Source organism: Mytilus galloprovincialis, chromosome 2, assembly GCF_965363235.1.
Source record: "Mytilus galloprovincialis chromosome 2, xbMytGall1.hap1.1, whole genome shotgun sequence".
Classification (NCBI taxonomy): Eukaryota; Metazoa; Mollusca; class Bivalvia; order Mytilida; family Mytilidae; genus Mytilus; species Mytilus galloprovincialis.
This window is the reverse complement of record NC_134839.1, coordinates 86,753,845-86,778,385: the sequence shown is the minus strand read 5'-3', so window position 1 is coordinate 86,778,385 and position 24,541 is coordinate 86,753,845. Positions and strand designations below refer to the sequence as shown.

General features: G+C 30.5%; 1 protein-coding gene across 18 annotated transcripts in view; it reads left to right on the top strand.

Annotated features, from left to right (window-relative positions):
• Window positions 1–24,541, top strand: part of LOC143064717 (voltage-dependent calcium channel type A subunit alpha-1-like) — a 206,669-nt gene that overhangs the window by 138,865 nt on the left and 43,263 nt on the right. For 14 of the 18 annotated variants that reach the window (XM_076237765.1, XM_076237760.1, XM_076237753.1 and 11 more), the window contains 8 exons: window positions 115–236; window positions 2,010–2,033; window positions 3,494–3,608; window positions 4,689–4,878; window positions 5,796–5,902; window positions 13,639–13,735; window positions 22,172–22,332; window positions 22,706–22,849. In XM_076237765.1, coding sequence (XP_076093880.1) covers window positions 115–236; window positions 2,010–2,033; window positions 3,494–3,608; window positions 4,689–4,878; window positions 5,796–5,902; window positions 13,639–13,735; window positions 22,172–22,332; window positions 22,706–22,849 — 960 coding nt within the window. The remainder of the gene's footprint in view (window positions 1–114; window positions 237–2,009; window positions 2,034–3,493; window positions 3,609–4,688; window positions 4,879–5,795; window positions 5,903–13,638; window positions 13,736–22,171; window positions 22,333–22,705; window positions 22,850–24,541) is intronic. The other 4 variants (XM_076237762.1, XM_076237752.1, XM_076237756.1 and 1 more) reach the window with 3 other exon arrangements.

Here is a 24,541-nt window from a genome sequence, read left to right as displayed (position 1 = left end):
ACAAAAAAAATTCACTTAACAAATTACTGATTTAATGTACACATTATTTATATTCATATATTCATGTTATATTATCACATTTTTCACCCATCTGGGTAAATATTTCATTTGCAGTATCTGTTTTAGCAAAACACAAGAGAATATTATAAATCAAAACAATCTGGTCGATAAGAAAACTGTAGCAGTCAACGTAGATACACAACAGACCAGAACAGATAAAGATAGTCCTAACTCTGGTGAGAATCATTAGGATTGTTATTTCTGGGATTGGCCATAATAAAGTTCATCAAAATAAGTAGTATTGTCAATGGTTAACCGTTTGAACGACCCAATACCGAATACCAAAAATGCTAACTGGTTAACCAGACTTTTTTAAAATTTTGATAGATTTGATATCAATTTGAATTGTAATCATTAAATAGTCATGTTTTCTTTAGAAATTGTCGTCGTGGTAATTAATTTAACAGATCAGTGATCCAGTATATTGATTGCTATTGTTAATCCAAAAATCTAAAATTTAATAAGAACTTGTCTCTCAGCTCGAGGCAAGATCTTAAGGAAACATAATTAGTATACATGATTTTTTAACAGTAACTTTAAATCAGTAATACGATTAAATTTTAATATTTTATTACTTCCATTATTTCATTTTTGATCTAACATTGTGTAGACCTACATCTGAATGTGCAATCTCCGTCGTGCAAGGATTTGTCAAACTTGAAACGAAATGATAACTCAAAAGTTGTGAAATGCAAACCAATGTGAATGTAATCAATGTATACTTGATAGTTTGAGTAACAGGCTTAATCCTTTCAAATTGAAACACTCCACATTATTTTCGGAGACAACAAGAGAAAATGAAAGAATCGTCGGTTTCAGACATATTAAATTCTACGAGATCAAGAATTTTTTTTTATTTTACAATCTGAAGTTAGTACAAACGCCATAGCTGATACAGTGTAGTTGGTTATTAAAAGTCAAACTTCCCTAGGAATCTTCACAGACAAGCCTTATAATACCAAAGGACAAACTTCAATTCATCGTATTATAAAAACGTAAATGTATCATGACTTGGATGGAAGGTTGTCACAGTGACACTCATACCACATCTTCATATATATATATTTAGATAAGGCCTTCAAACATCAACTTAAACTACCAGTTAACCGGTTACTCGGTCGAACGATTATCCGGGTAACCGGTTAGGCAAAAGTACGATTTGACTACACTTAAAATAAGGAATCTGATTCAATCAATGCATTGTATCTGTTTATTTGTTACTATGTAAAATATGCAAGTTAAACAATTAGATACTGTCTTTTTATGCCCCATCTATGATAGTAGAGGGGCATTATGTTTTCTGGTCTGTCTGTTCGTCCATCTGTCCGTTTGTCTGTTCGTCCCACTTCAGGTTAAAGTTTTTGGTCAAGGTAGTTTTTGATGAAGTCCAATCAACTTGAAACTTAGTACACATGCTCCTTATAATATGAATTTTCTAATTTTAATGCCAAATAAGAGTTTTGACCCCAATTTCACGGTCCACTAAACAAAGGAAATGATAGTGCGAGTGGGGCATCCGTGTACTGGGGACACATTCTTGTTCTTCATATTTTAGAAGTTGTTTCGTTTAAAAAATCAGGAGAGGTGCAGAAAAATGGTTCTCTATTTATAATTTTCATAAAAGTATGAACTATTCAATCAAGTCAACTGCTGTATAACAATTGTACATTATTCTGGCAATTGCACAAAAGGCAAAGCTAAGGTTGGCTGTGGTTATAATATGTGTTATTTATATATTATGAGCCTCTCTATTATTAATCTATGTTCTAACATATCCCCTTTTAATGAAATTTATTTTCATATTAAGTTAATTCCCAAATAAAGTTTTCAAAGACGTATCTATGATAATACAGATTGAATGATCAATGAAGGGAATGAATGACAAAAAATGTAAACTTTTGTAACTTGACTTAATGTGATTTTTATAAATTTTGTTTTAATGTTTTCAGCTGATAAGAATCATAAGAAAGCAGGTTAGATCACCTCATGGTCACTCACTTTTATATATGTAGGATTTTGCACTGTGTTTTTTCATGTTAAATATTTCCACAAGCTTACAAACACATTTTCATTAATTCTTGGGAAAGTTTTGCTCTTATATTCAAATCTTTTAATTGAAGTTAGGGAGAGACATTTTATGCCTTAAACATAGTTCATGGGGGTATATAGGAATCCCACTCATCTGCCTAATGTAAGCCCAACTTCTCATTAATAGCCAAATGAATGTTGATGAAACTTTGAACAGTTGAAGAACACTTCTTGGGGATGATGGATCATAAGTTTTCATCATTTACAATTTTCTGCTATGTATTCATGATAAATTATGTTGTTGTTCCCAAAAAGTATTGTGATACTGCATGATTACTATTGATCAGATTACATATACAATTTATATGTATTTACTACTATATATGGTATATATATAAAATAATAGTACATGACAACTACTTATGATTAAGCACTGTAGATAAAGGAATACAATCCTGGTTCTATATGTCAAAGGGGAGTAAATCAAGCTCACTTTTACTTCAATATTACAATATGTGATAATAGTCTCTTGTAATGACAACTCCTCCTAAATGGTTGGTTTGTAATTGATGAAACTTAACACAGTTGTACAACTTTACAAGAGGATGTGCAGTAAGGAAGATAAAACTAGTCCTACATGTTAAAGGCAAGTTCCTCCCAAGGGTCATTTAGGAAAAGTAATATCGTCACTTAAATATCTTACCCACTGACAAAAAACTTTGCCGAAGAGGGTGTATGTTAAGCAGGAACTTTGTAATCTGCATTTCAAAACAATCTCTTGTTTTATTTGTTTAATGTAAGTGACTTTTGAGAATCTGCTATTAAACGATTTAAACCTTTTTCACAAACAAACATGCACTTGGTTGCAGAGCACTTAGAATTTTTCCATATTTATTTTTTCAATATAAATTTGTTACCATTCTCTATTTCTTGTATAATGTAAATCAATGAAACAGTCTTTTATTATGCTTCATAATGGGGCATCCATTTACTATGGACACATTTTTGTTACTTTACAGATGCTAAGAACAAATAAATTAAACCTGTTTGTTTCTAATGAAAAAAATAACCAATGGCTAAAAAACTTGCTTCAGGGACCAAGAAAACAATATATATTTTAACTGTTTAAAGTGAATCTGCTTTATATATGCATTTCCAAAAAAAATGTTCTAATAATTTTACCCCCATCTTAAAAAATATCTTATGAAACTTTCAGATACTCTTTTCTGGAATAATTTTTAAGCCAAGTTTTATGGAAGTTGTTTTGTTTAAACTATTCCATACCGATCATTTTATTAAAAGTGTAGACACTAATTATTATTAATATTACATATTTCCAATGTGAGTGTTTTAGAAAAAAAGTAGATCAATTATATTGATTATACATATTTTATTTTGTTTTCAGACAATAGCAGCTTGGGTATGGCTGAAATAGAAAAGAAACAGCAAGAAGGAGGTTTTGGTGTTCCTAAACCAATGCTTCCTTACAGTTCCATGTTTATATTTGGTCCAACTAATCCGTAAGTACTAAACTCATATATTACGGATTACAAATGTGTCGAGGTTTGTGATTGGATAACAACACAGAGATGTCAGTATATATTCAGGAAACTGCCGGGGTATATACGACGTTTTTATCCCCAATTGGAACCTCAAAAACGTCATCATAACACTGGTTACTGTGTGACGTAGTCATAAGCTATCAGACTGTCAGAGGTTCACAGAGGGAAAATAATGACGTGCTTCAGTCAATAATACATTTTTGATACAAAATCACGCAATTAACACTTTTAATACTTTAATTTGATGTTAAAAGTGTTATTATAAATTATTACATACACGATAAAATTATGTTCACAGCAAATTAGAAAATCCTTCACGTATGCCGAACATATCAGGTTGGGTTTTTCAATATATATGTGTTGTCAACAAATACCTGCACTGGAAAATAACATTAAGTCAGGGGTAATCCGTAATATATGTGTAATTCAGGTCTCAGAAAGGGTATATACTGTGACATTCCCGGCTTAGGGCTTATATCCCCTTCGCCTTCGGCTCAGGGGATATAAACTCTAAGCCGGGAATGTCACAGTATATACCCTGTCTGAGACCTGAATAACATATAACATTATATTTCCACTTTTGGTATTTAACTGTATTTTGCCTCCGAATGACCTTAGATCTACTCAGAATCATCTTTGACATCATGCAACAATCACTTTTTAATTGTGACGTCAAAAGTTTTGAATTATGATGTCAAAGTTTACTGGAACCTGTGTGATTTTACGTAATGGTGGACATATTTGCATACATGTGTAAATACATCTATTGCTAATCACTCACACAATCTCGCTCATCTACATCTTTACATTGAACTCTGAAGTAATACAGAGTAAAACCTTTTAACAGATAGAGCAAACTAAATTGTTCCAAACATCTTTGTCTTGTTATAAACGAAATTCAATACAATGTCAATAATGGAAACTAACAAACATTTACTTTCAAAATTGAAATGAAATTGAATTTCCTATAAAACCTTGTACAAATGTATCTTATTTAAGAAAAATTAGTAATTTAATTCTTAATTATTTTTTTTTCAGAGTTCGTCGCTTCTGCCATTTTGTAGTCAACCTTCGATATTTTGACTTATTTATCATGATTGTTATTTGTGCCAGTAGTATTGCCTTGGCAACAGAAGAGCCTGTGAAAGAAGATGCCTTCCGAAACAAAATTTTAAATTATTTTGATTATGTGTTTACAGTGGTTTTCACAATAGAAATGATACTAAAGGTTAGTCTATGCAAAGTATGCTTTTATACACATGAAGACATCCATTTATCGGTTTTAGCAAAGGACATTAAACTAAAACATTCTGTTTATAGTGTTCTCGACCAAAGGGCATGTAAACCTATCAAATCCCTTGACTGTCATCAGTCAGTAGTGAGCTGTTTTATTTTTCTCTCTTGAATATGCTGTGAAAGTCCCTAAAAACCATAAAGGTCCATATAAAAAAAAATCAATTTTATACTATTTAATGTACATGTAGAGTGAGTGAACCATATTAGCCGCATAATTAGTTCATTTCCACTTACATCCAACCTACATTTGAATATCTGGAACTTTTAATGTAGGTTTCAGAAATTTTACTATATGAAAAAAACTTCAAAACATTGGTTAATTATTCTAAAAATGAATGCAAACTCAAGAGGAAATCAAGTTGTTCCTGTACCATGGGGGACATATTTTCGCCGCAATGTATGATATGACCATCCTCATTATCCTGTTATATTATAAAAATTGTTGTTTGTTATTACCTGAATAAGCTTGAGAGATCATACCATCTATTATGGCAAATACCTGATAAAGGCACACAAATTTAACAGAAAAAATAGCAAAACGGCAAAAATGTGTCCATGGCAAATATGGGCAACCCACTCTAGTGTTTAAATCTTTGCATGGGATTGTTCAAGTTAATATAACTCTTTCTGAATTATAGAAAAACAGATAAATATGTTGGGAATTTCTACTTCTTTATGTCATAAAGGAGTTTGTACATACCTTTAGTTTACTTTCTGAGATAGATAGAATCTTTTTACAACGACAGCAGGTTACTGTGTCTGTCCACGCTTTAGATATACATCATATGATTGTATGTTGTATACTTCTGTCAGTAGAGTTTTTGATCCATTTATGTACTTATATTACAGATAATTGACATGGGTATCATCCTACATCCTGGAGCTTACTGTAGAGATCTGTGGAATATCTTAGATGCCTCTGTTGTTATCTGTGCTCTTGTTGCTTTCTTTTTCACGTAAGTTTATCTTACTTATAAACACCAACATAGATTAATTGGGCTTTTATAGTAGTTATATGAAAATATGATTTACATGGAGTTGATGTTTAGAAGCTGAGTTTAGTTGTATATTTAGAGTAATTATGGGGTAACATACTTCAATATATAATAGTGTTTAATTTCTTTACTTCACAATTTAGTTATATCTCCACTACTAAACATGTTTACAATTTATCGTATAATTGTTTTCCATGTGCCATATTCATGCTTATTATTAAAACAAGCATATCAAGTAGTTATATACATTGCTATTGATTAGCAGTAACAATTTTACATATAACCTCGTGCAATTCAACTTCTTTTGACTGTGACTTTATAGTGGTGATAAATTAAAAAAAATCCTAATTTTGGTGCACAAATGTGGCCAATAAAAACTTATCATTACACCTCCAGAAACAAAAAAAAACTGATAAGAAAATTGAATAATTTAGAATGGAACTGTAAATTTGAATGATTTCTTAATTGGGAATAATTTTTTAATTTTGACCATTCTTTAGTGGGTGAGTATATTGCAATGCCAAAACTAGATGTTGTTTTATACTGAGATAAATTCTTCATTAATGTAAAATGAATAATATTTTATAATAATTGTTTGTCTGCATGTTTTCATGTTAATCTTCTTATTTGTCACTTTCATCCTAACCAAAATAAGAAGACCATAAGAAAAAAGAACTTATGGTGTTTTGTTTCACCAGAGGACTTTAGTTTTACAGTTAACATTCACCTTATTTTATGATTAAGAGATAACGCTTGAAACAAACTTTTGAAAATATGTTTTTTCATTTTCAGAATTTCTCTGATAGATGGACTTTTTTTTACAGTAAAAATTTACAGACAGTCTGGGATTAATTGTTTTTGACATGATAAATTTTAAACCTTTATTGATTATTTTTAACTTTGACAGAAGCTAATCTTCAAGACCAAGAAATAGCATTAAAAAAGTTAATATATTTTAAGATTCTTTTTAAAGTTATACTGATATATAATACAGGTAAAAATGGAGGTATATATAATGAACTCACTTTTAAAGTCATTACTACACTGACCGCAGCAATAGCAGGCGAGCAACAGGGTTCCATGAAAATCCTTAGTTTTTTTTTGGCATTTTTTGCTGACAGGCAATTTCTTTATCAACAGTTTATTTTAAACATTTTTTATTATTGCTCATTTCAATTTTCTGTGCATATTTGTCTTGACTAGGGATCAGCACATTACATTTGCACGAACAAAATCTACGTTTACGCAAAATTTACCTGTTAAAAAGTTACTACATTTGCGCAGATTTGTACAAAAACATATGAAAAATAAATCTTTAACTTTAAAAAAAAATACATAATATTGTTAAAATAAATGTAAAATTAATTTTATCAAATTTACTTAGACAATAGGTCAGACAGAGTCTTTTCATAGCCATTACAATGATCAGTTTTATTCAACTCATCCAACCATCTTCACGTTCGTTGAAATTATTTTACAAATTCAGGTAACTACTTACATTCAAATTCACGACAACAATAACCAAACCCTTGTAAAACGCACAGACAAATTGAAAATTCAGATTACCTTTTAACAATTTCTGAAATTTCAAACTGGTTAAATTTGCCGCTACCTATGCTATCTCAAATCGATAGGATAAAGTATCAGGCAATGACTGATCTATAGATGATTCCCGTATATATATATCATCTAAATGAATACTGCATTTTATTTATGACTATATACTTTAAATGTTCTTTTTAAGGATAGTCGCTGTATTTTATTAAAAAAAAAAAAAAATAACTCTATTTAGTATGTTCAACAAGTATAAATATTTAACTGTGTATTTAGTATGTTCAACAAGTATAAATATTTAACTGTGTATTTAGTATGTTCAACACGTGAGTACTAAATAGGGGAAGGTAGTGTGATTGGTTTTATGAAGAGTGATCACTGTATTCTTCATCCAGGAACCATTACCAATTATCATTATATATTTCTACTTTTTAGTTAAATGATATATGGTAGTACCATTTTGTCAAATAGATGTGGTTGTAAACTTCCTGAAACCACACTAACCTAATATGTAATTTAAAACATTAATTGTTTAACTGGATGTTGATATATCAGTGCATTACCTCTGCTTTTTGTCCATGCCTCAATCCTTGTTATATAAGCCTAAACAAAAGCTGTTAATCCAATATTCCTTACAAATAGTTAGTTTGGAATTAGTACACAATTTGAATAATACATTTTCAATGTGAATTTTCTGTCTAATATTTTGCAATTGTAGTTGAAGTAGGGTGCAACTTGTCTGTACTTTAAGATTAGTTTGTAGTTGGTAAGAAGCCACTATCAGCACCTATTTTCCCTTGTTTATCAAATGAAGATCTGAGAAAATCTTATATAAGTCCTGATCCAAAGAAATTTTGTTTTTGAATTTCAACAATTACTGAAATGTTGATGTAGCACAAGATCCATTTTCATGTGTTCAGCAAATCCCCCACCCCCATACTTTAAAAAAAAATGAAGAAAAGATAGAAGTTTTAACTAAAACACTTTATATTTGCCATTTTGTTAACTCATTCGCCCCCAAGAGATTCCTGGAAAATCAGGCATTTTCGAAAATTAGCAATCATATGCAAATTGTATGCAAATTAGCAGACTCTTGATGCTGTAACTGATGCTCATCTATTAAACTATATATTGAGATTTGGTGGCGGATGATATGGGTTGGGGGTGGGGTGGGAGGTGGTAGATTTTCTCCAGGGTTTGAACCCACCCCCACTGAAAAATGGTCATTTTCGGTCTATTTTCAAACGGCCTTGAGAGGTGAACATTGACCAGACTGTTTCTTTGTCATTCAAGTCTTACCCTATAGTTACTGCAGTCCATTCATGCTAACTGGGAGTATATGGGACTTAAGTGTTTTGCTGGCGAATTATTATTGTCAAGTCAGGTCTGCCTAAATGTCTTTAATTTACGGATTTTGGACAAAACGGTGACCTAGATTTTACAGACTAGTTTCCTATTGGCCATATTATACCTCTTCGTGTTCCTATACCATCTATTCATGTATTTACGAAAATAGTTTATACCTACAATGACTAACAGTTACGTTGTGGCCATCAAAAGATGCCCACATCCACCTGATTTTGGCTAATTTTCACGTTTTTCCGATTTTGAACTCTTAAACGTCTTTCAAAGTGCCATATTTTCATAAACAGACGTCTGAGAAGAGTTTATGGACCATGAACTGCTTGATTAAAGTCCCTACTATCATGGCAGTTCAGGTGGGGCAGTTCAAAAAAGGTATGGAGGGTCAAACGGGCCATCAAAGAATGGTTGTCCCCATCATGCCTACAGGCATGATTGGGGGTTAAAGGGTTAAGTCAAATGATATTTCCTCAGGTCTTCATCTGAAATGACATTAAATTGCAGCAACTGGTAACAGATTTTATTCACATTGATGCAAACTGCAGCTAAAAGCACATTTCAAATACAATTTAAGTTTTTATTATATTACAATAGTTTGAAGATTTTTTTATAAAAGTTTATACGAGGTAGCTATCATATGTTGTGTATACATCAATGAGACAACAACCACACTTTGTGTGATTGTTAATACAAGAATTTGTATTTTTACTAGAAAATTAACTGTTTATTTACTTGTCATGTTCCTAGCTGATCTATACACACTAGATACTGTGTAATTCATTGATTTCAGTTTCCAAGCAGACAAATGTAATTAATACACACTATAAATATGTTTTCAGTCCATTGATTTCATTGCTATCATTATCTATTGTGGAAAGATTTAATAGTAAAAAAATATATATAGTTATTAGTAAAAGGAGATATCAGCTAATGAAACAGTCAACATATTACAGTCAGATAATTTTTTTCTTAAATTATAAAACATATCAAAAAGAAGATGTGGTATGATTGCCAATGAGACAATTCTTCACCAGGCAGAAATTAACAACTATAGGTCACCATATATTGTGTATTTGTACAATTACACTACTTCAAACATCACTGAATTGCAGTGAGTGTTTTTTCAGTGAGGGTGTTATACATTATGACATGATTTATGATCAGTTTAAAAGTCACTCTTTACAGTTTGATTTAAAGCTTTATTTGTAAATAAGTTTTAAAGATAACTTTTTTCATGCCCCACCTACGTTAGTAGAGGGGCATTATGTTTTCTGGTCTGTGCCTCCGTTCATTCGTTGGTCTGTGCATCTGTTTGTCCTGCTTCAGGTTAAAGTTTTTGGTCAAGGTAGTTTTTGATGTAGTTGAAGTCCAATCAACTTGAAACTTAGTACACATGTTCCCCATGATATGATCTTTCCAATTTTAATGCCAAATTAAAGTTTTGACCCCAATTACAAGGTCCACTGAACAAAGAAAAAGATAGTGCAAGGTTCAGGTTAAAGTTTTGGTTAAAGTTTATGGTTGAGGTAGTTTTTGATGACATTGAAGTCTAATCAACTTGAAACTTAGTACACATATTCCCTATGATATGATCTTTCTAATTTTAATGCCAAATTAAAGTATTGACCGCAATTTCACAGTCCACTGAACATGTAAAATGATAGTGTGAGTGGGGCATCCATGTACTATGGACACATTCTTGTTTTCTCATAAATTCCTTTGTGGAAAAAATGTTTTCTTTGTATATTGAACATTTTTATTGGAATTAAGTTAAAGCCAGCAATCATCAAGTTTTGTGAAGGGAAGAGGATGATTAAAAGTTGTCCAGAAGATGTAGGGGGGTTAGCACTTGACCATAATGATTTAGTTTCATCTTACATTTTTGTGTCTGTACCATCTTGTTGTTGATTATAATATTTCTTTAATATAAGGGTTGATTTAATTGATTAAAGTTTTCAGCTGACAAGTAGAATGTTTATCTTCTATATATTTATTTGTTTTAACCGAGTTTTATGATTTTGTGCAGAAAAGGCAGGCAAGTTTGAATATTTCTTACCACTTATTGTTAACCACACTGAATGCATTGGAAATGAGATTTTTTTTAGCTCCAAATTTGGTTTTGTTAGATTTTTATGTTGTCTAGTGGAAATTTTGACATGAGTTTTCAGAAAGAATTGGGAATAAAATAAAGTTTAAAGTTCTTCCAAAGAAAATGTGTTAATTGAATACATGTATAAAGATTTTGTAATACTTAATTTGCAAGCTGATTTGTGATTAAGAGGAAATGATTAAAATCAAAATCCATTATGTTAACACAGGTCTGTATTGTTATGATTGCTCAGATATTTTTCAGTACAACTTATTTATGATGGTTGTCACATTATTTTATAGTCAACCAATACATTTAATTATTTGATTTTATAGACAACAGGGAATGTTCATTTTAAAAAAAAAAAATGCAGTTCAATTTTAGGAAATATCTTTAGGTACTTTCTAATTTGATGTGATATTTAAGCAGAATAAGACATTCAGATGTTTCCAGTTTTTCTTATTGACATATTTTGATCTATTACAGTACTTCTTGTAAAGCCTCGGTCACACCTTAACGGATAGCTCGAACAGATGCCTAACGGATAACTTTTTTTCAATCCGTTCATGTCCGTTAGACGTTCGTTCTTATCCGTTAGTCGTCCGTCCATATCTGTTGCATGTCCGTTTAGCGAACGTTTTATCCGTCAACGTCCGTTCTGTCCAGTGGAAATTTTTAAGCATGTTCAAAACTTCGAACGGACGTCCAACGGATGAAATGTCCGTTGAACGTCCGGCAGGCGTCCGTTTTGTACGATACTTGTCCTATTCGTTTTTGTTTTGTATCCGTTTAGTGTCCGTTATACATCCGTTGGAGGTCTGGAAGATAAATTCACCAACGAACTTCTACCGGACGTTTAACAGATAAAACGGATGTTGAACGAATGAGAAACGGACTTCTACCAGACGTATAACGGATAAAACGGATGATGAATGGATCTGAAACGGATAACTGCCAATTGAAAATTTCGCGTCACAATGCCAATTATTGGTATGTCAGATTTCTTAAGGTTCGTGAATTCCTATTATTCATCATCGATCTTAGAGAAAGGACACGTCTTCACAATCAAGCAGCTCTTTTTCAGGCCAGACACTGCCCTTTGGCGGCATTTTGAAGAACAAACCAAAGCCAGTTACACAGAAGCATTTTGAATATTTATGAGAACTACATGTATTATTATTGTCGCCTTTAATTTTTTCATATATATCTTGTTAATCCGTTTTATCCAGTGCGCTTCCGTTAGAATTTATGCGGTACTCGTCCGTTGGATATATGTTGACATCCCTGCTGTCCGGTATGTTTTCATTTCTCGTACCTTGCATATCCGTTGTGTGTCCGTTATGCATTTGTTACACATCCGTTTTATTCGGTCAGTACATCAAGGGACTCCCAAGGGATAACAATTTTGTTTGTCAGTGGACAACTTTTATTTTCATCTGTTAGTCGTCCGTTCGTGCTATCCGGTAAGGTGTGACCGAGGCTTTAGATTGACAGAATTGTTTTAAAGTCAATTTTTCGGTAACATATTTACTTTAGAAACTCTATACTATGACCGTTGTTTCTTTGTTACTAGGAACCCTTTAATGAATAAACAACCATCAATTATTTTGTTCTCATTCTTGCATTATTTTTTGTTAATTTGTTTTTTTGACACTATGTTTAGTCACACTAGTTTAAGATAGCTAAAAAATTTAATGAAGTAAAGTCCTGTTAAAAATGTGCACTCTACAGTAGTTTACTTCAGCTTTTTTTTGGTCTTAGTTGACTTTTTCAGTCAAATTTCTAATGACAGCTATATATTTATTGTTTCAATACCATCTGTATTATAGAAATAGAAATATATGACTATCATTTAAGTTTATATGGCCTGGATATTATGAGAACTTTTGTTATTCTTTTAAACAGATAATATGCAGTTATTGATTTGAATTAAACATCATAAAAACATAAATCAAGTTTAATCCTCAACCTTTACATTGAAAACTAAAAAAATAGAAATAATGTTAAATAAACCATGGACTCTATTTGAAGCATGTTTAATTTCTTTCTTCAACCTTTTGCTTGCATTTTGCACTCTTTAAGACAGCACATGGTTTTGCATGGAATTGATTGATCAAAAATCCTCAATCTATCCACTATGTTTTTAAATTGTCTACAAATGTTGCCTGAGTTTTATTTATAATCCCTTTTCTACCAACTTCACAAGATGTTAAGGTAAAAAAATTCCTATTTTTACTTTCTTAGGTATTATAGAATAAAATTGAGTATATAAGTAAATTGCAGTATTGTTTTTTTTTCTGAACTATTATGATATAGTTTCTATTTCATTAGCTACATGATGTATATAGATGTATATTTTTTAGTAATAGTATTCTATTATATTTCAGGAAAAACTCTGAATTTTAGGCTTTTTTACTTTTCAACTTTAGTGCAGTTTAGATTTGGTATATGATTGTAAAGAGAAGTAATGTTTCCCCTTCTTATACCCTTAATTGTACAAAAGTGTTTCATTTAAATAGACAATTTGCATATTATTATTGATAGTTCTACTGTTCTAAAAGATGTCATGGCATATTCCTTATTAACTGGGCTATCTTTCAGGACAGTGAATCAGTAGACAGAATATGTTACAGAGACAGAAATCATTCTATTTGATAAAATAATGAAATAATATTCTTTAATTTCTTTGTAGTGAAAGTGCAGGGAAAAATTTGAATACAATCAAATCACTGAGAGTGTTTAGAGTTCTTCGACCACTTAAAACAATTAATAGAATTCCAAAGTTAAAGGTGAGAAAAAATACCCAGTAACTATCTAAATATGTAAACCTCAGATATGTGTCTGGCCTCAAATCTGTGTCTGTTTCTCAAATCTATGCCCCATCGTGACGTCAATCGCTAATCTATGTCCATAAAAAATGATAAGGCCTCAAATCTGTCTCCGATTATCAATCGTGACGTCATTCACAAATCTGTGTCCATTAAAAAAGATAAGGTCTCAAATCTGTGTAATGTTTTAAATCTTTTTCCAGTTTGTTTCGCCAAGTGCAAATTTATGCCTGTCTAATAAGTTCGGCCTGATAGTTTTTTTGTTTTATTAAGTCATTTCCCATAATTCAATATTAAGTTGGTATGTGTTCTCCATGTGTGCAAGGGCTCAAGTATAGTATACGTTTAAGTAAATCCGGCTAAATTATTTCGCTAGTACTTATAATATTGTTTAAAGAACATTTGTATATGATTTTTTTTTTATTAAGTAATTTTTCCATGTGTGTGGTTAAAATCTTTACATGCATATGTTATTATTGTATGCCGTCTTCAAGAATGAAACTACACATATTTATTTTACTAAAAAGACAGTAAAGAATGAATATTTGTTTGCAACTTCAACGTACTTCATTTTGTCTTTGAATTTGTTCATATCCCTGTTTCATTGATGCTGTGTTCACACTTTATTCGAACTTCGATTTGCATTAACTTATTTGAATTAGTTTAATTCGCATTTGAAACGTTTTATGTCCAAACGTAAATTCTAATTTGAATTGCAATGTGCGTCTAATTCGCTTTACTGTCCAAACTAATAATTCTTATTAACAAAAAGGCATTTCTAATGCGAATTGGATAAGCGATTTAGCCAATTCGAATCAATTCAAATTAAAAAAGAAGAGTGTGTGAACGCAATAAGCAAATTTGATTCGCATTCGATTCGAATTCAATTTGATTTAAAGGTACGTGTGAACAAGTAATGTCATTCATACCACTTTATCTATGTTTTACCTTGAATAGTACTATCAAAAAATCATTTTAAATTGCTAAAAATAGAAGGTGTTTTATAATTTTAATTGAAATATTTGTGAATCACAATAGAACATATATCTATTGTTTGGTCTTAGCTGAAATTTATTCAGTTCAAATGTAAAACATGTAATTATGTCTTTAATAACGAAAATCTGTCCCTGAGAAAAATCATTCTTTATGTTTTGGCATATTCCTTCTCTCCAGAATTTCTACGGCATTGTTTCAGCACTGACAGTTGACGTTTAATTTAAATAGTACCTTCAAGTTGATGCTTTCTCTTACAACAGGAAATACTCTACTTCTTAAACAGTCATAAATTGCTTCATATTTTCTATAGTCATTCATGTGGTTTTTGCTTATCATGTGAATTAGTTGCTCTTTGTACAAACATTTCCTATAATTGCTATTTAAGTCTTGAGATTTTTTGTATATACATTTAGATGCTTTTTTTTTTTATTTTTATTATTTATAACTTCCAATTTACAACATAATATATACAAATATAATAGCAATATATAATATATAAATCTATAGATATTATCTAATCAATACATCTTTCTATTAGGAAGCAATTTTTTTTTTTTTTTTTTAAATATACAAATATAAGATAAAGAGTAAAGCAGTTTGAACACCGGAGAGAGAGAGATAGAAAGAGAAAGAGAGTGAGAGAGAATAGTGTGGTGAGTTTTCAATATAATTCATCTAAAAATTAAATTCTATTTTAGTATAGTAAATACAGCATTTTCATTAATAACATGTATATACATTTTTGTACTTAACTAAGCATGCTAAGTAATATATCAAAAGCGTTCCATTCTCTGAGAAACTGATGTTCACATTTGTTTTTCATAGCAATATTTTTGTCCATTGCATACACATATTTTATCTTTTCTTTTACTGAGTTTATTGTCAGTTTTTTTTTAAAACATCTGGAATTATAAATATATTGCTTTATGGTAAGAAAAAGAGTATTTTCTGCATTGCCTTTTGATATTTTTGCAGTGTTACCAAACAAAAAAACTTCTTTTGTAAAAAGTACACTAATTCCATTGGTTAAAAACCAATTTTCAATCTGTTCTAATAATAATTGTGTATGTTCACATTCCCAAAATAAATGTTCTAATGTTTCAATTTCTCTATTACAAAATGTACAATTTGGATTATCATAAATCTTAATTTTATGAAGAAATTTGTTTGTAGCTAAGATTCGATGATTGAATCTAAACTGTAGCCACTGTAACTTAGTATTATTTGTGACAACAAATGGCAGTTTATAAATTTTTTTCCAATGATTTTGATCAAAGCCAAAAATTTCAGTCCATCTTAACTGACTAGTGGGAACACTTCCATTTTTATTCAAAACAATATACATATCTTTAGATCCTTTTGAACTTTTAACAAGTCTTTTAATAGCAGATGGAATTAAAGGTAGTTCTAATTTGTGATTTTTTCCCACAAATGATTTTGATGCTTGATGTATAGCAGATATAATACTATTATAACTCATGAAATTCACATTTATCTGATACATTTCTTCTATCTTTTGATGAGAGAAAAAGGTCCCATCTTCATTTACAATATCATTTATAAATCTTATACCATTTTCAAACCAATCTTTATAAAAAATAGGTTTATTTGCTACCTTTATATTATTGTTAAGCCAGATTGGACTAGCAAGAAAGCATTCCCAACTGTCATATTCATCTTTTTCTCTAAGAAGTTGCCATGCTTTCAGAACATCTTGCCAAAATTTATTTTTGATATGTTGCTGTAATTTTTGGATATAAACACTTCCACAACCATAAAATTTTTCAAGTTCTACATGAACATTTGACAAAAAAACATTCTGCCATTTGTTGTCTGTTTTAAATAATCTCCTTATCCATGTACACTTCAGTGCTAAAATAAATGCACTAAGATTTATCATTTTGAGTCCACCATCTTCAATATCATTTTGTAAAACATCTCTCTTAATTCTATCAATTGGTGAACTCCATATAAAATTGTACATAAGTTGAATAACATTTTTTAAAATATCATCACTTGGATTTGGTAAGGATATAAACAAATGATTTAAAATAGGCAATATCAATGTCTTTACTACAGTAATTCTACCAATAACAGTAAGATTTCGTTTTGACCATTGTCTTATTACACATTTAATTTGTACAATTTTTTCATCATAATTAATTTTTACAATTCTATCAAGATTAACATCAAAGCTTATACCTAGTACTTTAAAACATGTTTCTCCCCATGTAAGGTTTCTATTTTGGCATAATACCTCATTACTATACTTTTTATTTCCTATCCAAATAACTTGTGTTTTAGAAAAATTAATATTTAAACCAGATATATTTCCAAACCAATCTAATTCATTTAATGCTTCATTCAAAGATTCTTCTTTACCATCTAAAATAAGAGATGTGTCATCAGCAAATTGTGAAAGTTTGTGCTCAACTTGCGTAATTGTAATACCATTTATCTTATCATTATTTCGTATTTTTAATGCTAATATCTCAGCACAGAGAATAAAAATATAAGGCGACAAGGGATCCCCTTGTCTACAGCCTCGTTCTATAGAAAAAAATTCTGATAGATGTCCTCCCTGGTTTACAGCTGATTTGATATTGTTATAAAAAACTTTAACCCAATTAATTATTGATTCTCCAAAATTGAACACCTTCAAGACACTGGTTAAAAATTCCCAAGAAATCGAATCAAATGCCTTTTCGAAATCTATGAGCAGCAAAAGTCCTGGAATATCTTTTTCCTCAGTAAATTGCATAATATCATAAATTAAACGAAGATTTTCTCCAATATATCTCCCACTAATAAATCCAGTTTGATCGAAATCTATCAGTTTATCTAAAACTGTTTTAAAGCGTTTTGCTATAACTCCAGAGCCAATTTTATATACTGTATTTAATAAAGATATAGGTCGCCAATTTTTTAAGAAATGTCTAGGCTTATTTCCCTTCGGCAGGCATGTAATGATTCCTTGTTTTTGCGTAACAGATAGTTCACCAATCTCAGTACTGTAGTTCAAGGAGTTTACAACAAAAATTTTCAAATCTTTCCAAAAAAATTTAAAGAACTCTGTGGAGAAACCATCAGATCCTGGTGTTTTATTATTTTTCATATTTTTCAATATCAAACCAGCTTCCTCAATTGTTATTTCACCTTCAAGATTTTTTTTCTCATCATCAGTTAGTTTTTTTAATTTTATATCTTTCAATCCTTCTTTAAGTTTACTGAATTTATCTCCCTTTGACTTGTCTTTATTCTTGTACAAATTTTCATAAAAAGATTTTACTTCTTTTAAAATATCTTTTTGTTTTGAAATTACATCTCCATTTTCTTTTTCTACTTTTGGTATTATCTTATTTGTAAAATTTTTTGATTCTAGCCCACAAAAATAGCTAGTAGGTTTTTCACCCTCTTCTACCCATTGTATTCTTGATCGAATTATCTTCCCTTTAATTTTTTCTTTTCTTATATTTTCTAATTCACATTTTTTATTTTCCAAAATCTGTATTGAACCTTCATCTACCTTTTCTTCCAAAATAAGAATTTCATTTCTAAGATCTTTCTCTTGTTTTTCTTTTACCTTTTTCTTATAACTTGAATAAGATATAGTTTTACCTCTAATTTCCATCAACATTGTCTCAAGAAATAAGTGACTATTAATATTAAAATGGAGATCTTCATTATTCATGTCTTCAATTCTATCTATATCATAAATTACATATTGTTTTTTAACTTCTACTATTTTTTCTTTAACAATCTTTATATATTCTGGATCATACAATAATGAATTATTAAATTTCCACAATCCTCTACCTCGATCAAAAGGATTAAATTCTAGATTTAATACAACCATAGAATGATCAGAGCGATAGCTAGGCTCGATATTACAATTTTTCAAACAGCATAGTAAATCTTCAGATAAAAGAAAAAAATCTAGTCTTGCTTGTTTAAAGGGGGTTCTTTTTCTCCATGTGAAACGCTTCAAATCTGGGTAAAGTTCACGGAAAGGGTCAATGAGACACCTTTCCTGAATGATTTCTAAAACTTTCTCCCGAGCATTTGAGTTATTTACATGTAAATAATTATAATAGTCTATATCAGGGTTGAGAACAAGATTAAAATCACCACATATCATATAGCTATCATTACCAAAATCATCTATAATTGACATAATTTGATCATAAAAAATAGGAGTATCTATATTTGGTCCATAAATAGTTACAAATGTAAAATGTAAAGTATCAACAACTAAGTCTAATACTAAATAATTACCACCAACATCTTTTTTTTCTTTTAGAACCTTAAACTCAAAGTTGTTATTAAACATAACTGCTACACCTCTTGAATTTGAGCTATAAGATGAAAAATAACTATCATATCCCCACATAGCTCTTATATTATTTTCATTTTCACATAAGAAATGAGTATCTTGTAAACAGTAAATATTGTAATTCTTTGTTCTTAAATAGTTAAAAACATCTCTTCTTTTAACACTATCTCCTAAACCTTGACAATTAACAGTTAATACCTTCAGGGCACACATGATATGATGTCAGTAAATACACTAGCACATAATATGACCTTAAAAAAATCTAACAGTAATATCTGATTATTCTCAATGTGTGTAAAAATACTAAAGAAAAACATTTCACCAATATAAAGATGCATAAAAATGATAAACAGGATAACTCACCATAAACTAAACCAAAACAAAATGTAATGGAATGATATTGCAGAAATGCAATAATTAATAAAAAGAATAAAGGACTGGAAAGAAAAAGAAAGAGATAAAAACAAGAATTTAGCATCAAAATGGCAGACATTTTTGATTGAATTAATGTCAAAACAAAAAATTCTAGTTTTTTGCAGTATAATTGTTCTTTCAATTTTATATATCCTGTATATGATTTATCAGTTATGACATAGTCAATTATTTTACAAAGTGGAGACAACTTTTATATTATTAAGATTTGTCCCATGAAAATAAGAATAGCACTTTAAACATGTTTAAAAAATAAATCAAAGTTCATCAAGACATAATATACATGTAACAATGAGAGTCAAGTACTAAGTTAACTACTTATTTCCTTTGTCTCAATCTAAGAAAAATGTCATCAAATATATTGAACTTCAGCTGTAGACCATCAGATATCCTTCCATATACACCACAGTTGAAGTACCATACATCGCTGAACCATTCAGTCTCATTTAGTCTTTTCATCAGTTCAAGGTTTCTTTTGGAAATGTCATCATAGAATCTTACATGGTCTTGTAAATTCTTCTTTTCTCGCATCACTCTTCGTTTGACATCACTACTAAATAGTCTCACAATAAGAGGTTTTGGTCCTAATTTGTCAGATGGAATTCTATGGATGGCGACAACATCTCTTTCCTCAAGTTCAACATTCATGTCCCTTTTCACTTTACTAATAAAGTCCGCACGCAGATCTTGTCGCTCTCGCCATGGAAAGTTTATAACTCTTATGTTGTTTTTGCGAGAATATTGTTCATTGTAGTTGCTGCTGGTAATAGCTTCTCTTGTCAGTCGTTCATTTTGGTGTAGTTCTTTCTTTGTTGCAGATAGGCTTTTCATAGCTACCTCCGCTTTCTCCCTCAAGTTCTCATTTTCTATTGATAATGCATCTATTTTCTCTTGCATTTCCTCTATTACTTCTGATACTTTTTTATCAATTTTTGTCTCTATGGATGAAGTAAATTCTTTGAATAAATTCTTCACTATAGTAGTTACAATGACTTCCAGATCACTTGACTTAACAAGGTCTTTTGTTGCATTTTCAAGGTCTATTTTTTTTAATCCACCCTCCAGGTTTTGTTTAATTTCTTCTATGTCCCTTTGTATACTAATTATACCAGTCAGATCAACACTTGTATTTGATTCATTTGACACTTCAGAGTGAGTCCTTTTTGGTTGTTTATTAGGTTTTTCAGTTTTTTCTTTGTCAACTTTATCTAATTTGGCAGCTAGTAAAGTCTGAACAGTGTTTCCACATTTTCCACTTTTATTCACAGATTTGTTACTTGTAAGGCTGTTGCCTCCAGGCATGTTGAATTAAATCCTTTGTTATCAAGTAAATATAATCAATAATAGGTGAACACTTGAATCCAAAAAATTGGTTTTCTGTAAATATCACAAAAGTTCCACCAAATTTTTCTCATAAGTTGGCATCCAATGATTCAGCAAAATGTTATCTATCAGTCTATCCACTTTTCATCATGCAACAATTCATATAAAACACAAAAAACTGCAAAAAACTGGGAGCTGACTTTTTACAGTGTTTTCAGCTCGGCGGCCATCTTAAAACATTTAGATGCTTGATCAAAGTAATGCGACAAAAACTTATTTTACCATTCTGTCAGAAAACGGCACTTTCAATTCGTCAACAATTTTTTTTGTTCCCGTTTTTTTTATGTTTCTTTGGCCTTCGCAATCTGTACAATGTGAGGCATATCCACCCAAAACGCTTCTGGATTTGGATCCTTTGAAATACCTTTTTTGCACTTATTAGATATAGTGTATCCCTCATTTGGAATAGTGTCCTGCTCCACCATCATTCCTTTTATGCAGTGACGACATATACTTGATGACTTTTTGTAATGTTTAAAGTCGATGAAAGGACATAGATTTGAGAAAATAAAGGACATATATGTGAGACAATACAGGACATAGATTTGAGACAATAAAGGACATAGATTTGGAATGTCTATGACACAATATTAAAAAGGACATAGATTTGTGGAAAGAACAAAGATTTGCAGAAAGGACATAGATTTGCGTTGAGGACATAGATTTGAGGCCAGACATAGATTTGAGGCTTACAAATATATCAGCAATTTCTTGTACAAGTTCTATAATGGTGGACGATCTACTTATTTTAAAAGAGTTATGGCCCTTGGAAATTAACTTTATGGAAAAGTTCCTCGTTAGAGCTCTCAAGGGTACAATTCTTGCCAGGTTTTTATAAAACTGTTACTATAGGTTAATATGAGGTAAATTTCAGACAAGTTTTATAATGGTGAACGCTTGACTTTTTTAAAAGAGTCAGGCCCTTGAAAATTAAATTAAAGGAAATGGCCTTGTTAGCACTAGTACTCTCAAGAATACAATTCTGGCCATATTTTTATAAAACTTATTCTGTAGGTTAATATCAGTAATATCTATAATGGTAGACTTTTGACTTTTTAAAAAGAGTTATGCCCTTGGAAATATAAAATATGTGCAACTTAGGGGACATTGGAATTTTGTTCTTTTATTTTTATATGAATGCAAACAAAAACATTTTAACCCCAAAATGTGTCTTTTGTTAAGTTTATTACATATAAAACTGTTTGTATTTTAGGCTGTGTTTGATTGTGTGGTGAATTCTGTTTGTATTTTAGGCTGTGTTTGATTGTGTGGTGAATTCCTTGAAGAATGTGTTTAATATCCTTATTGTATACATGCTGTTCCAGTTTATTTTTGGTGTAATTGCTGTACAGTTATTTAAAGGGAAGTTTTTCTTTTGTACTGATGAATCAAAAGAGACGAAGGAAGAATGTCAGTGAGTACACATTAAAAGAAATAAGTTTAATGATATATTTTAAATATTTGTTGGCATTAGTTAATAACTTAATTGTAACAAATATATTTGCAATATCTGATATGCTAAGTATTTGTTAATATTATCTATGCTGTCAAATATTAAAATAAGCTTTTGTTGTCTTGACCAAAGCAAAATTATCAACTTTTATCATGATGTGCCAATAAAAGAATACCTCTTCTGGTTGTCTTACAGTTTTTTGTCCATCAGCTCATAGACATAATCTTGTAATGTGACCTAAATGTTTTTAAGATTTCTCATTTAAAATCTCCATTGACTCTACCTGGTCTCCTATTTCAAATATTTAAGATTGGCATAATTTCCATCTCTTTAGGGGTCAGTTTTTCTCATATGAAGATGGAGCTGAGACTCCTACAGTTCAGGATAGAGTGTGGGACAGGAGAGATTTCCATTATGACAACATTGTTTATGCCATGTTGACCCTGTTTACTGTTACAACAGGAGAAGGATGGCCTGAGTGAGTATTATTGTATTATTTTATACACAAAGGGAGAAAGGGGTCAGTGGGGCTTATTATATTAGTTTTAATCCACTGGTCTCTGTGAGTATTTATATTATATATGTTCCGGACCATATAAGTATTTGAACCATACGCGTATGGTCATGACCATATGGGTATATACTCATATGGTCCAACCATACGTGTATGGTCGGGGTAATTAACACTCTGTGACAGTTTACTATTTAAACTTATAAACTATTCATATGGTATGACAGTTCATGAAAAAGACGCTATCATATAGATGATTTTATTATTATATTATAATAAAAATTAGCTAAATAAGAATTAGAAGTTTCACATAGTTAATTTTATTTTATTTTACTATGCGAAAACTATGATAAACATATTTTATACCGATGGTCATTACCGATTTTTTTTATTAGGAGTGATTTAAAAAATAAAAAAATATTGAGCTGTTACACAAGATTTTAAGGCACTGGAAAGTAACATAGTTTATTTAATTTGCCTTGTGAATATGGTGTATTGCAGTCATGTTATGATATTTGAGATCTATAGCTTTTTACAAACACCGCAGACATATCGGAATGGCCCAAGACCTCGATATCACTGTACGCAGCTACAAAAAGGCTAGCTTTTCACTCGCAAACAAAAGGTGTAAATGAAATGGATCGTGCACAACCAAGACTTGCAAATGCAAAAAAGCTATGATACCGTGTGGAAGTAAATGTCACCCCAAGCATACAATACAAAAATGTTATGAGAGATGAAAAGTAACTATGGCATCAATGTTTAATTTTTACGTAGTATTTGAATTATAAAAATAATACACTGTCATGTAAGGCCACGGTTTTTTAATTTGTTGGTTTACGGATTTTCCCCATGAAAAAGTCGGGTCGGTCGGTCGGGAAAAAAAAAGAAAAAAAACATCTTTGAAGACAGAAAAATATGCAAAATCAATATATATTTCACCTTTCTAACAATATGTTTGTTATGCCATTTTATCATGATTTCTTAAATTTTAGTTCAATGAAATATTATTGCTCAGCTGTTATAAACATCGCATGACATTGTCTAATAATTTACAGTAAAAAAAAAGGAGGGTGCACGGACAAAGATGAAATTAAATCGTCATTTCAGAAACAAGAAAAATAGATTCGCGTAGCTCTTAATCAATTCCAGAAAACTTGGTGAATAATGATCTTCAAGCACGAAAACTGATAAAGAAAAAAAATGTAAAAACGTCGTACGAAAATAAGTTTCAACACACGTGTCAAAAACCTAATAGACCTGCCATTGGAAAAACGAGATTATCGGGTCAATCTGTTGTCTCGCATTCCCGTTTTTTATCCAAATGGACGATAATTTTTTTATTATCTATGAAACAAGAAAATTCCAAATGATTTGTTAATATTCAATACTTCAACTTGATGCCTTCAACCTATCCACATTTGGACAAGTCTATTTCTATGAGATGGTGCATCTTACGGACTGATGACAAATAAGGGAAACGAACTTATTGTGTAATTGGTTTTAAACACAAGTTTCGTTCCGCAAAATTATTTGTGCAAACGACATTTCAAGGTCAGTTATTATGATAATTGATTTGTCTATATTTAAAAACGTAAACTGGAAGTTTTTCACAACAGCAAGTGTTATCAATTTTGTTAGTGATTAATGCATTTCATT